Source organism: Leuciscus leuciscus, assembly GCF_965113295.1.
Source record: "Leuciscus leuciscus genome assembly, chromosome: 6".
Taxonomy (NCBI): Eukaryota; Metazoa; Chordata; class Actinopteri; order Cypriniformes; family Leuciscidae; genus Leuciscus; species Leuciscus leuciscus.
Window position 1 is genome coordinate 21,939,234 of NC_138730.1, and position 14,799 is coordinate 21,954,032.

Below are 14,799 nucleotides of genomic sequence, written 5' to 3' on the forward strand. Positions count from 1 at the left end.
ATCACTGTAAGTAAAAAAATCACTGTGAGCTGAGTAAACACCGTACAAGTGCGCATTATCACTCACTCTCTCTCTCTCTTTCTCTCTCATTATCATCAACATACACAGCGACTTACACAAAACACTCGTTACAACTAACAGTAAACAAATATATACACAACTGTTCAGAGGGGGCTTAATAAACTGATAAACTTTATATCCGTAAAACGACTCGATGAGCTGTCATAAAGTGCGCGTCTCACTTTCATTTCTGCCGTGATCACTGATCAGTAACGTTAGGCCTATCGATCCAGAGACTGTAAGCTTGATCACGAACAGTACAGATCCATCCTCGAGTAAATGACGACTGCTATGTGCATTCTTACATCCAAAAACACCTCAATCGCTTAGGAAACATTCTTGTCTACAGCTGCTCCAGCGTTCAGCTCACTCAGGGCGGGTCTATGCTAAAACTGCAGTGTCAGTCAACAGCAGAAGTACGTCACATTGCCCCGAATCTGAGAATGGCTTGTTCTGAGACAGTGCTTATGATTGATGGGGATTTAAAAAAAAGCATGTGGATTTTTATCATTATAGGGTGGTTGTGTACACACACTGCCAAGACACATTTATGTTCAAATGCCATGTAAAAGTGAATTTTGCATAATATGTGCCCTTTAAGTCGTAAAGTGAGCAGGATATTTTAAAATGTAGCGCATGGATTCTGCAGGCATGTATTAATAATACAAAGCGGGGCAGCCGGTCTCAGAGCCCTTCCCAGCTCTAGAGCGCCTCACAAATTTCCAATGTAAATCTCTGGTGAAAAATGGAACTGCAGCTTGCTCTCAGAGACAGCTTAAGTGGAGCCGACTGGCCGACGAGCCAAGGTGGAGTGACGGGCTTGCCGGCTGGAGGCTGTGCCAGGGGATCTTCTTGACAAGGCGGAGCTGGAAATCAGAGACCCAAGGCAGATCCACATAGCATAGTGGAGTCAGAGGAGGAACTGAGGGACTGAAGGGAAACAGTGGAGGCGGGGCCGAGAAACTGGCTGTTATAGGCAGAGGAGGTGGGAGAGGGAGACTGGCCCTGATCTCTGGAGACACAGGAGATTTGGAGCTGGGCGGGCCCACCAGAGACACATGGAGATTTGGAGCTGGGCGGGACCAGTGGTGATGATGTCCTGCTCAGCGAGGCAGATGGTGAACGCCGATCTGTTCACCAGCATCCACTCGACAAACGCAGCAAAATCTCCCCGAGTGAAGCGTGCCTTCACTTGTGACTCGCTTGCTGAGGCTGGTATAATAAAACACACAAAGCGAGCAATCAGGATAGTGTGTGAGGCATGCCAGATTTAAAAGTCCTTGGTGTGGTCCTCTAGTGTTTGCTTCTTCAGCTCTAGGCAGAGCAGTTGGACAGCCTCAAGTCCATAAAAAAATAAAAAAAAGAGAGAAAAATGCAGCAATCAAATCTGGGTATTCTGTCAAGCATGTGACTGTTATGATGTGCACAACCCAGGAGATTCAAAGAAATATTTTATCTTTAATAATAAATCCAGGTAGAAACTCAGGAGATCACAACCATGTTAAACCATACCGGACAAAGAACAAAGGAAACCAAGGCTTTAAATACACAGGGAGAGTTAACCAGAACAGAAACAGGTGTGGGATTACTCAGAAACTAATGACCAAGGAACACAAGCAAAACGGTAGAAGTGAAAACTAAACCAAAACATGATGAAACTAAACCGACATAGACATTACCCTGACAATATCTGTAGAACTGTTAGCATTTATTTTTACATTGTATAAAAATACATTTTACAAACTTCCTATCTTAATTTTTGATTTAGATTTGAAAAAGTTATATTTCCTATGTGAAATTACCATGGTTACTTTATAGATAAGTGATTAAAGATACTATAATTGTTATTGAGACTTAATATAAAACTTGTCACCTTTGAATTACCTAGTAGTAATACAATATTTGTAAGGAATAAATGTTTAAACAGACTGCCATACCTACAGCATGCCGATGTTTCAATACATCTTCATTCTCTGGGTTAAGAACTTATCTTCTCACTTATAATGCAGTCAGTAGCACCTGAGATAATATAATGGAAAACATGTTATTCACCCCATAGACTCAGGTGGTTAATAAGCTTATACGGCTTCCTAAAGCTATAAGTCTAGGAAAGTACATTCTGAATAAATGGTTGCCTTTATATTGAGCATATTATTGAACAGTACAAGGATTTGTCATCTCAGAAAATGATACATCAATTTATCTGTGCTTTAAGCGCATTAACATCTCAACATTTCAAGGTTGAGAAGCTACGACCACAATGTGTTGCTCCTTTTAGCCCAGTCGGAGGAAGAGACAATCTTTAATTCAGCAGCAGTCAGAAGCCACAACTGCAGCTGTGCATGTGATACATGGAAAAAGTGTAATAAGCTAGTCTTGTCTCAAGGGTAGGCTGTGGTTTAAAATAACTTGTTAGAGGATCTGTACCTTCTGTGGCAGGTTGTCTCTACTGACAATTTGTCTTTAAGCACAAGTTGAAATATTAATCAGAAATGGAAAAAAAATGATATACTATATATATGTTATATTTTAACTTGTGCTTAAAGACCAATTGTGTGTGTGTGTGTATATAGTTAGCAACAATACTGGGGCTGTGGGATTTAAACAATGCTCCATTGGTACTAAGGGCCCCAAAGTGTGCCAAGAAAATATCCACCACACCATTACACCACAACCACCGTTGTTGATATACAAGGCAGGATGGATCCATGCTTTCATGCTGTCCCTACCATCCAAATGTTGCAGTAGAAATCGAGACTCATCAGACCAGGCAACATTTTTCCAATCTTCTTTTGGCCAATTTTGGTGAATTGTAGCCTCAGCTCCGTTCTTAGCTGACAGGAGCAGCACCCGGTGTGTCTTCTGCTGCTGTAGTCCATCTTCAAGTTTCGACATGTTGTGTGTTCGTCTTGGTTGTAACGAGTGGCAATTTGAGTTACTTTTGCCTTCCTATCAGATCAAACCAGTCCGGCCATTCTCCTCTGACACCAACAAGGCATTTTCACCCACAGAACTGCCGCTCACCGGATCTTCTCTTTTTCTGACAATTTCAGACAAACCATAGAAATTCTTGTACATGACAATCCCAGTAAGCTATATCAGCAGTTTCTCAAATACTCAGATCAACCAACAACCATGCCCCAAAGTCACTGAAATCACCTTTCTTCCCCATTCTGATGCTGTTTGAACTTCAGCAAATGGTCTCAAACATATCTACATACCTTAATGCATTGAGATGCTGCTAGCTCTATCTCTATAGAAAATAATGTAAAAGCCTAATAAAATCTTTCTCTTAGTGTGGATTCTAATCATCTATAACCAACTTTTGCTTCTCTATTAGCCAAAATGCTTTTTTTTGCTATATATATATTATGCTACAAAGAAGTTGCGTTGATAGTTGACAATTTGGTTAACTTATTGCCCTAATTTTTGCACAGTAAATAGGTAAAATAATTTAAGCATGGGAAATGCTAATATGGAAATAAAATAAACCAGCCCTACTGGTTTAGTTTACATTTAAACTAAATGTACATTTGTTTCCCCAACACTGTCTGATAGCTTTCTTGAAATCTTAATTTAAGAGCACCTTTTCAAAAGGCACTAATTTCATGGATTGACCCATAACATTAGCAGCACAGACCTAGCACCAGACCAGCAGCCACAGGACAGAAGTGAGGGGCAGAGCTTATAGTTAATCATGAAAACGACTCATTTAATAAAAGAACAATACGTGTACGATCGCGCAGTCAGAGATTGGCGAAACCATCAACTGTATAAGCTCCTCCTCTCACTTCCACCCTGACTGCATCTCTAGCACTCTAACCTTCATTTGAACAAACTCTGTTAAGCACACCCCCTCCTGGCACACAGACTCATTACAGATTGAAAGCACCAAAGTTGCATTTCTCCAAAAGGGAACCAAACCAAATATACCACACATTGCAAAAAAAAAAAAAAAAAGTAACAAAAACACTCCTTCACCCAGATTCCACTTCCCTCAAACACACTCTACTAAGCAACTTGATAATCTTTTATTATTTGCAATGTTTCAACTCTCCAACGTTTCCAGTTTGATGTGAAAGCATTTAATTCCTTAAATAATAAAGAGAGCAAAAAAATATTTACACATTTTTTTCAATAAAACTAATCAATGGATCATTGTAAGCACCTCTTACCATCTGGAAGAAAACAAATCTTAAATACAGGGAAACAGCCATTGTTTTTGGAAAAAATAAATGGCATTACATCGGATTTTTAAACTTTTAATTTCTGGAAAAAAAAACAAAAAAAAACATTTCCATATGTATAGAACGCTCCTGAAATGTATTTCCACTTTGCAAGTAGAAAAGGCTTTAGGATCATTACTGTCATTTCATCAAGTTGATTTTTCTATATGCTTCAAGTTTTAATGATTTCTCTTAAAATTCCACTGCAGGCTTGCTTAAGTAGGGCTTCCGTGAAAGACCCCATCAGTTCTTCAAGAGAGGTAAGACGCAAAAGTGTGGGGTTAGGAAGCAGGACATGGATGGCTTAATAGGAAGCATTTTGGACCCCCCTCCTCATCCAGCAGCACTAAGGTCAAAAAGGTCAAAGTCCATCCAAGACCATCGTCCTGAAGTTCAACAGGTCCACCCCTTACTAAAGGATACAGGAAGCAAAAAAGGGCGAAATACAAACGCTACGCAAATTTCATCTGTCACTTAGAGAATTCAAATACTAAGCTCATATACCTTTGTCTTTGCAGATTTAAAAACATGAATCCTCTCGAACACACGAAAGAAAAACTTCTGTAAGAGCTCCGTGTTTGATCTGAAATTACAAACCTAAAGGACATGATCGCCATCAAGCCCTCTATACAATATGACATCCTGTCTGGTCCGTCATATACCACGTTGCATATAAATCTATATTAACATGTAAGAGCAGCGTTGGTTTGTACTTTTTCCCCCAAGATTTCTCATAAAAAATAAATGACGATGAATTGTTAACACGTTTAAGCAGTCCTGCAGATTTTTTTTTTTTTTTTTTTGATTTTATGGTTTTTGGTGGACATCAGCCACAAGAGATATAGAGAGCAAAAGAAATGACTGAGAAATGATTGTAGTTTGTATCTTTCAAGAGCCACCCTGAACAGATAAGATTGGCTTCATGAGGACCAAGTTCAACTTTGTTGTCAGATATCCTCCTCCTCCTCAGTCCCTGGCAGCGGTTTCTCTCCAGTGCTACCTGGGCTAGCAAAGTTCAGGATTAGCTGTTGTCAGATTCGGACTCAGCCTCCCGTAACCAAGTGAAGAAGGCAGTGACTGACTTCAGGGCCACACCCTTTCCCAGCTGCTCCGCCGGGTCTTTGCTGGACTCCCATTTGTAGAAGGCATCCTCTTTGATCACGTCCTCATCGTACAGCGCGTCGAAAAACATGCGCAGTAAATCTGGGTAAAACAGAGACAATGCTAGTCAACTAAACTTAACAATAGGAGTTTAAAAAGCCAGCAGTAGCAAGAGAAAAAAAAAACGAAAAAAAAAAACTTTCGTTTAAGTCGTACACTAACATTTTAAAAGTTAAAAGTCAGTAAGATAAAGAAATTAACATTCAGCAAGAATGCATTAAATCAGTGGTCGCCAACCTGTCGATCGCGGTATTTAGTTTAATTTTGGGTTCTCTCTATTCCAGACACTGCATTGTAATCGTTTCACGAAACGTAATTTGTGTGAAAATATCACGACGTCTGTTAATGGGACGTTAACACAGGCAAGATATATGGGACACGCTGAAGATGGACCGCAAAAAAAAAAAGAAAAAAAAAAAAAGACAGCAAGATCACAGTTTGTGATGCTTGATATAGGGAGAAAAATATCCATATTGAATTGGGGTGGGGATTTATATGAATGCATCTCTGAAGGAAACTTCAGAATAGTTTCGATGGCATTTTCTTTTCCTGTTGTATAAAGTCGTGTTTATAACCACAGCTGCTTTTTTACAACAGTGCCCAAAAAAAGTCAGCTGGTATCGGAATTGGCCAATTTGCTTGTAAAAAAAAAAATTGGAATCAGCAATGACAAATCTATAGGTAGATCTTGCCTCCTCATCCAGAAAAGTTGTGTGACCACTGCATTAAATTAATCAAGTGACAGTAAAGACATTTAAATTAATTTCTATTTTAAATTAAAGCTGTTCTTTTGAACTATTAAAAGACAAAAAAAATTACGTTTACACAAAATATTAAGCAATTGTCTTTAACATTGATTCAGCACAAATTCAGCATGTTAGAATGATTTCTGAAGAATCATGTTGAAAATTCAGCATTGCAATCACAGAAATACATTACATTTGAAAATATATTAAAATAGAAAACACTTTTTATTTAAATTGTAATACTTTACAATATTAATGCTTTAATGCATTCTTGATCATATAAAAGCAGCCTTAGGGCTTTTCAAAAACATTAAAATAAATCTTACTGACCCCAAACTTTTGAAAATCAGTGTATATCCAAAAAAGGTAAATAAATTACTTATTTTATTTACAATAGTTTAACAATACAACACAATAAAACCAAAATCAAATCAAATCATTAAAGCCGAAACCCCCAGAAAAAAACAACACCACCACTCACTGGCCGGCTGCTCCATCTGCACCATGAGAGCCTGGAGAGCGTAGAGTGCCTGCAGCTCCTTCGTTTCATCAGAGAGGTACTTGTGCAGCAGCTTGGCCCTTTGGGTAATCTGCTCCCCATCCACCTTGTAGGGGTTCTCACCTACAACAGTTCATTTATGCACACAATTAACATCAAGTACAGGCCAGTGAAATTTCAGATCTGAAGTCAAACTAAAGTGAGGGAAGTGGATTGCAATTGATGGATTCACTCACATATGATGGCAGACTGACACACAGACGTCATCAGGGCCCGCAAAAACTGATTGGAGCTCATCTTCTGCTCGTCCAGGTTGGCCTTTAAAGGAGAGAAACACCAGTCAGTACACATCCCATGGAGACAGTCTTATACCCATAATGCAGATCGCTGCAATACCTTAATGTTTGATTAAAGGGCCTTGAACCACAGCCAAAGCACACAAGCTCACCTCGACCCAGTCATAGATCCTCTGGTTGTTGGCTTTTTCCTGTAACAACCTGTCCAAATGTTTACTCAGCTCCTCAGCAGTCAGTTCTTTCTTACCGGGCTTCTCAGAATCCTCACCCAGAGTAAACTCCATTTTCTGCAAATATGACATTAATAACCATCAGGCTCATGAAGACATGCAGCATAAAGATATGGTGGTGTGGGGGTGCATAAGCAAGCATTTACAATATATACAAATATTACTGCAAGAAATATTAAAACCAAGATTAGGAAAAATAAATTTCTAGCAAACATGTGCAGTGAAGATTTTTGACCACAACAGCTACCAACATTATTATTTTATTTTTTTTAAATACTTTTAGTATGTTTAGCTTTCAGTACCTGCTCTGTAACAAACTTATTGACATCCTCATCTTCAAGTAGAAAGTCTTTCCAGCTGAGTCCCGCCTCAAACCACATCGCTCCAGCCTTTTTGTGACTCTGAGAATATTTCAAAAAAAAAAAAAAAAAATCAAATTCTGAAATTGCAGTGTATGCAAGTATTGTGCTCGTAAAGCGTTTGCCACAGCATGATGCTCACCAGTCCTTTGCAGAGAAGGTTAAGTATGTCAACAAGCAAGATTGCTGCTTTGCCAATAGGCAGAAGAGGTTTGGACACTTCCCTGTGGACGTTATGATTTAAAAAGGTCAGATGGTGTGTACATACTTTGATGGTTTATTGTCTTTGCATACATGTATCTGATGCAGTGCCTAACCTGAAGAGCTGACCCATGGGGATGCCACCCTCTTGCAACATGGGTGTGATGATCTCAGCCAAGTAGAGCCAAATGTGAGGAATGTCAATCGCCATATCATCTGCCATCTCCAGAATGTCCTGAAGTCTACAGTGAGTAAAATTAGACATTCAAATCATGAGTGCAGAGTCGCATAGAAATATTCTTTGTAAAAATCATGAAGCCTCAAGCTAACCGAAATAAAATAACTAAAAATTAATAAAACCAAACAAAACATTTAATCTAAATGTATAAAAAAAATACTTAAGACAAAAGCTCAATTACTTCAGCTTAGACTTTTAAATGTGCTTTAATTTGTACATTTTCAGCTTTCTTTTCATTTTAAAGTACTATAATAGTATATACATCCTAAAATAATAGTTTTGAATTTTGATAGACCTGGAAGCATTAGCTGTTATATTGTTTATTTATAGAATTAATTTAAACATGCTACATTAGAGCAAAGACATTTTGTTGTTGTTGTTGTCGTCATGTGACATCGTTGAACCCTATTATTGTTCCGAATAATTAACCGGGTATGAACTTACCCCTTATAGTACTGCTCAGGAAGTAGTATTGAAGCACTAACAAGCTTCTGAAACAGCAGGCCCACATGCTCCCTAGCGATGGTGCTGCGCTCCAGTGTGGACTCCACACCGTTCCGTACAAACACGAAGAGCAGAGAGGCGCTGTTCAGCTCCTGCACACACTGCACTGCCTCCTACAGACAAGTAATGAGAATTACATCAGGGGAACAGGTACATTTACAGGTATGTGATAAAGATGACATTTCAGATTTGTATGCAATGGCTCCTCAGTTCCTCAATCCCATCAGTGTAGATCAGTGGCCCAGAAACGTGGCACAAAATGAGGGTGATCAGCAGAGCACACTTTCCCTTTAGGATAAAGCGCTTCTGTATTTGCATACCTTCAGGTCATTGATGTGGAGATACTCTTCAATAATGGCTTTGGACTTCTTGTCCAGCTCTTCCTCACTCAGGGCAGGTTTGGCTGGAGCAGGAGGTGGTGGAGCAGGAGCTGACATTGGCTTCACTAGGAAACCCAAGCAGGTAAAGAGGCCATCAATTTATGAATCATCAACTCAAACATTTGTATTGCTGGTGCAGCTCAGGACAGTTCTTCACAGGCTGGTTGACTCACCTGCGTCTTTGCTTCTATCGCGCTCCCGACTGCCTCGGTCGCGGTTCTCCGTCATGCTGGAGACGCGGCGTACAGAATCCGGTGGTCCGCGGCTGTCGCCTCTGCGCTCCTCATTTTCACGGCTGAAGCTGCGTTTGGTGATGGGCTGACGGGGTCTGTCCATGCCGCGGTCCCGGTCTTCCCGCCTACTATCAAATCGGTCAAAGCGATCTCTGTCTCGGTCATTGCGTTCTCGGTCACGGTCGCTGCGATCTCTGTCGCTACGGTCCCTACTAGAACTGTTTCTACACAGGAGATGGGCATTTAAAAAAACTTATTAGATCACCATGCAACACTGAAGTTAGCACTCATTTGTCACACAAAACAAAAAGCTCTTCAAAACTGTACCTTTGAGGCACTCTACGATCAGAGTCAAGTGCGGATGAAGATGAAGCTTGTCCAGACTGCTGCAATGCAGAGAAGCGGTTGAGTGTGCTCGTGGCAGGTCTCCCCTGGTCTGCATCATATAGAAAGGACAGCATTAGAGTTGCATTTACAATGAAACAAACAGACAACTAGATTTATTTTCTGAAGAAAATGAGTGATGCTTGCCCATGCGAAAGTTACGCTTGTGGGGTGGACAACTAGCTCAAGTAAAAAGAGACCACCAAGTCTCCAAGACATTCTGGTTTCATGCCCCTTTATCACGGTGTAAAGCAGTGCTTGTAAAGCAAAGCTTCTCAAACTTCCAAGAGGGCCTTAAAATTGCTTCAAATGGTTTACAATATGCCAAAACAAACATTTAAATAAGCCAACACAACCTTAAAAAAAGGGGGTAAAAGAAAATATTTCTTATTTTAATGTCACAAGATTTTAGTTATCACTCATGTCCATTGCCTCGGTATGCAGCACCAATCAAAACCAACAACCCATCTATGATATGAATAAAGAGCTGGTATTCTCTTCTGTGCGAGGTTCAAGTTAAATAAAGGTGCAGTACGACATCTGGGAAAATGCTAACTTTAGCCTGATAGCACTAAAAGCGTATGTCCCACCCTCCCTGCAAATCGCCGTCCAAAGCCACGCCTCCTGAAAGCATGAACGCATAGCCAAGAAGACCAGAGACAACGTTACTGCAATACATCATGTGTCATTCACCAGTGAGAAAACGTAACAATACAGTGAGTAACAGTACTACAATACCAAACAAAAAAGAACAAAAGTCTGCTTCTTGTTTCTGCTTGCCTGCAATTTTCGCTCTGTGCACAGCGTATGTGAACGTGCTGATGACTTATGCCTACGTGAACAGCCTGTGCAGTGGTATGCAAACACACATTGACCGATAGGGGACACATGCTATCGGACCGAACGCAACGATTGAACAAACATTCTATGGTCCTACGTCTTCCACAGACGACATACATTTATAAAAATACATGTAGACCGCTTAACAGTGATTGCAATCAGGATATGAGACTTTCAACCAGCATAATAAAATAAAAAAATCTGCAGATAATCCCCTACAACACCTTTAAATAAGACTGGACAAACTCACCTTGATCTCCAGTGGCCTTGGGTCCTGTGCCTCCAGTGCCTCCACTGCTCCCTTTGCCCCAGCTACCCCATGAGCCCTTTCCTCCTGGGGCCAACAGCTGGTTACTGAAATCACCAGGCTGAAGACAGAAAAGACAGGACAAATGACACATCAATCAAACAACTGAAAATATTATGCCATGAAGAAACATCACTTTCAACAGCTAAATTAGTCTGATGTTAAAAAAAATTAAAAATAAAAAAAAGTCAAAGATTCACCTTAGTAATTTTACTGAGGCGACTGGTGTCAATCGGTCTGTTCTTTGTGGAAATAGGCACTATGTTCCAGCCCTCATCCTGGGTCTGGCTACCACGGCCCCCAGAGGAGTGCTGGCCCCCAGAGGAGTGCTGCCCACCACGGCCCCCTCGACCCTGATTAGAGTCTTTCTTGGAAAGTAGCTGTTGTTGGACTTTGATTTGCTCTCTGTGTTCTTCCAACTCAGCCTCTTTGTGGATCTGATCAATGGTCTTGGGACCAAGATCTCCTCTCCTGGGCACCCAGTTGTTCTGTGACAGAGAACATGCGCACAGTTAAAAGAGTGAGGAAATGAAAGCGCAAGAAAAACTAAAAACATGTTTGTTTTTTTAATGTAAATAAAGAAACGAAAATGATTTGCTAAACCAAATATGATGTTACCTTTCGGAGGTCTAATACATCCTGTAGCATGAAGCGGATTCTAGAAGATGTCTTCTTTTCTTTAATGATCTTTTCCATCTGGTGGAAGTACTGATCCATACGAGGCTGCACACAAAAGACCAACATTATATAATGACAAACAAGTGAAGACTGTCAAAACTTAAACGCTACACAAGAAAATGCACTTACTATTTATAGTATTGCTATTTAAACTCTGGCAAATTACATCTTGCCAGCTGTTCCTATATGCAATAAACCATTTGTGTGTGATGCATTTCACAACCCAGAAGAGCGATCTCTCTCACAGAGCTACAGCACGCACAACACTGCTCAATTAGTGACGATGGCCGAGATAACTTACTAAAAGTTTAGTCTGCTTACACACTAGGGCGGAGGTAAAACTTAAAAACTAGCCGCGTTCCGTCTAGCTCAACTTAGATCCACATTCGGTCTTAAAGTTGCTGTCTGTAAGAATGACTTTTATTAAATTACTGAGTGTTTACTTGTCTTTAATAATGCTTGAAATTTATATTAGTTAGGCTAGTTGTTTTTTCTATAGTTTTAAACCACAGGCAAACGTTCCTTGCGTAAGTGTTTTTTTTTTAACTGTTGATTTTTGTTCATGATATTCAGCTACAATTAAATATTTTGCAATAATACTAAATGGGAATGATATCTAAGGGCTTTTTTTTGTTAGTTTTTTTTACCTTATTGGAATCGAAATTAGGAATCGATAAGAGTCGGATTTGATAAAGCAGAATCGAAATCGTTAAAATTAGAACGATATCCAACCCTATATTTTACATTTCAGATTATAAAGCAATGTTAATATGTTTTGTTTTGTTTTTATAAATAAAGAGAACTGATAAGAATACCGTTAAAGTATAGGACCGATAAGCAGTATCGGTTAGAGTAGTAATACCGTTAAAAGCTTATGAAGCTCATAACTCAAACTCCTCAGAGTTCTGATGAATATTTGATTCTGATTAGTAAAATCGCAGCATTTTACAAAAGTACAAACTGTGCTGTACCTTGGCCTTCTCAAAGTCTAAGTCTTTGCCAATGGTGGACAGCAGCCGGCAAAGGCACTCTAAGCTCTCCTCATCATGGTTCTTCAAGAGCTTGACAATGCAGTCGTGCATGATGGGCTCGGTCAGCATTTTCAGTTTGAACAGCTCTCCGATGAACTTGATGTTTCCGAGCGACCGTCTACGTGCCTTGTCCTTGGCATCCACCAGCTCCTCATTCAGGCGCTGACGCTCCTCTTCCTATGGAAAAAAAACCCCAAATTGTTTTAATTTTAACAGAACTATTTGATACACCTCTAGTTAAATGTGGCGAGACATCACCTCAGTGGAAGCATCCAGCTCTTTCTGTTTCTGCTCAAAGATCTCGTCATCATCCTTGTCCTTTTCAAACTCTTTTTGACAGCGATTGAGCAGTAGTTTACGGAAATTCACAGTGACTCCCGGTTTGTCCGAAGTGGGCACTTTAAGCTGGAAAACAGATCATTCAAAATACACTTAGATATTTCAATCATTTCCTTTTCTTGCTCAGAAACAAGTTTCTAAAACATTTCAGAAACTTCTCTTAAAGAGTAATCATGTCATCAGTTACTCAAATATGGCTTAAACATGCTTACTTGATGCACAAGAACCAATGATTGTTTTTATCATCATTATTGTTTACCATATTTGACGTGCTCTGTGTGCGCATTGATTGTTTATATGTGAATAAAAAGCTAAATTAAATCTGTTCATAATCAGAATGTCTCATCAAAAGACTGGATTAAACCACTTGATTCACATGAATTTCTTTTAAAATGACTATGAATTTCATTAAGCAAAGTTTCGGTAAAATGGACTTCCGTTAAAAACATTGCCATTTGTGTGTTTCGAAGATGAACAAAAGGTCTTATGGGTTTTGGATCTAGGGCTGTAACTAACGTTTATTTTGATGATCGATTAACGATTGATCCTTCTGTTAACCTACCAAACTTAAACGTAACTGCTGTCATTAATCTCTCAACGTTTTACTCAAATTCTCATAAAATACGTACTTTACAAATAAAAAAAATCCTAACATGACAACATAAAGTGCCAAGAATTAAAAGGCATCTGTCAGTAATACAAATGATCATGATGGCTGATGGGTTTAACGAGAATGAGTTGAGTCCTGAAAATGTTCAGGTGTCAGTTCGGTAATAAAATACGGGTAAAAACAAAACTCTGTATGAACGCAACTGTATTAAAAGGCGGTGCCATACTAGCCATTAGCATCTGCTTTAGAGTCTTGTTTGGTGTCAAACATGACGGGGGATTAAGATCTGTCAAACATGACATGAATAAAAAGTGACACGTCGACGCATTCCATGCAAAACGACATTTTCAGCTAGTCATTACAGCCCTATTTGGAACGACAAGAAATGTAAAAATTTACAGTGAACTACCAGTTTAAGTCCATCCACATCTGCCACTGCAGAAATTCTAAATCTATGACAAACACAGTAAAAAACTCCTCAGTTCCTCAATACCATCAGAGAATTTCAGGGGGCCAGACACATGGCACAAAACAGGTCATCAACGGAGCCAACACACCAAAGCAAACATTACTCACCCCCATAAGGCAGCGGCACATGTTGGCGTAAGCTACAGAGAAGTTGGGTTCGGAGATGGCTTTCTCGAAGATGAGGTCAATGACACCCTTGAGCCTCTCTTCTGTGTCTATGCTGAGCTCCGTCACCTGCTTCATCAGTTGCTGGAACATCTGTGGCGTGAGCTTGTTAAGGACGCTGCGCACGCGGCGGAACAACTCCTTTGTTTTTGCGGCCTCTGAATCATCTTCCTCCTCCTCTGCTCCACGGCTTCGGACTTGCTTCTTCACTGAAGGCGTCCAAGCGTTCTCAGCCTGGTTGAGTTCCACATTGTCTTTAAGAGACACGCTGGTGATGATCTTGGGGTTGCGATTGATTTGGTCTTTGCCTCGACCCGGCTGAGGGCGCCGTGCAGACTGAGAAGAGTGCTAAAAAAAAAAAAACGATCTGAACATACAGCCACATTACTTATAACTAACTTTTGAATCACAAGAATAAAGAAAGTCAACTGACCGGTCCACGCCCTCCTCCTCCTCCAGATGACGGCCTACCCAAGTTAGCATATGAAGGTGTGAAATCAGGCCCACAGTTCATCAGACTCCTGGGATCCAATGGCCGTAAGGGGGTTTTATTTGCCTGTTGTGGAAACAGCAAAGAGCAAGAGGGTGTTATAATTATCAGCAAGACATAGCTCAATCTAAACCTGTTAGGTCCAGAAAGATGATTCACCTTGTCCAAGACAACATCACTGATGTGCGGCAAACCCTCTGGCTTGTGCATGCTTGCACTAATGAACTGGAAGCCAAGCAGGAACTCTCGATCATATTGTTTCTTCTCTTCTGGGTTGATGGGTTTCCATTGCTCTGTAAGAGAGACAATGGAAAAAATAAATAAAGCAGCAGGACAGCCCCACAAACATTTAAA

At 40.1% G+C, this 14,799-nt stretch overlaps 1 protein-coding gene across 1 annotated transcript in view; it reads right to left on the reverse strand.

Moving 5' to 3' along the window:
* Positions 1 to 4,076: 4,076 nt before the first annotated feature.
* The window catches only part of eif4g1a (eukaryotic translation initiation factor 4 gamma, 1a), a 29,689-nt gene continuing 18,966 nt past the window's right edge, over positions 4,077 to 14,799 (reverse strand). Inside the window, exons 14-32 of the mRNA XM_082172161.1 lie at positions 14,605 to 14,738; positions 14,389 to 14,511; positions 13,899 to 14,303; positions 12,632 to 12,778; positions 12,314 to 12,550; positions 11,283 to 11,387; positions 10,865 to 11,152; positions 10,608 to 10,725; positions 9,461 to 9,569; positions 9,074 to 9,357; positions 8,841 to 8,965; positions 8,461 to 8,633; positions 7,895 to 8,020; positions 7,720 to 7,801; positions 7,521 to 7,619; positions 7,141 to 7,275; positions 6,929 to 7,010; positions 6,675 to 6,815; positions 4,077 to 5,489 (exon numbers count right to left, since the gene is read on the reverse strand). Coding sequence (XP_082028287.1) covers positions 5,308 to 5,489; positions 6,675 to 6,815; positions 6,929 to 7,010; positions 7,141 to 7,275; positions 7,521 to 7,619; positions 7,720 to 7,801; positions 7,895 to 8,020; positions 8,461 to 8,633; positions 8,841 to 8,965; positions 9,074 to 9,357; positions 9,461 to 9,569; positions 10,608 to 10,725; positions 10,865 to 11,152; positions 11,283 to 11,387; positions 12,314 to 12,550; positions 12,632 to 12,778; positions 13,899 to 14,303; positions 14,389 to 14,511; positions 14,605 to 14,738 — 3,095 coding nt within the window. The 3' untranslated portion in view covers positions 4,077 to 5,307. The remainder of the gene's footprint in view (positions 5,490 to 6,674; positions 6,816 to 6,928; positions 7,011 to 7,140; positions 7,276 to 7,520; positions 7,620 to 7,719; positions 7,802 to 7,894; positions 8,021 to 8,460; positions 8,634 to 8,840; positions 8,966 to 9,073; positions 9,358 to 9,460; positions 9,570 to 10,607; positions 10,726 to 10,864; positions 11,153 to 11,282; positions 11,388 to 12,313; positions 12,551 to 12,631; positions 12,779 to 13,898; positions 14,304 to 14,388; positions 14,512 to 14,604; positions 14,739 to 14,799) is intronic.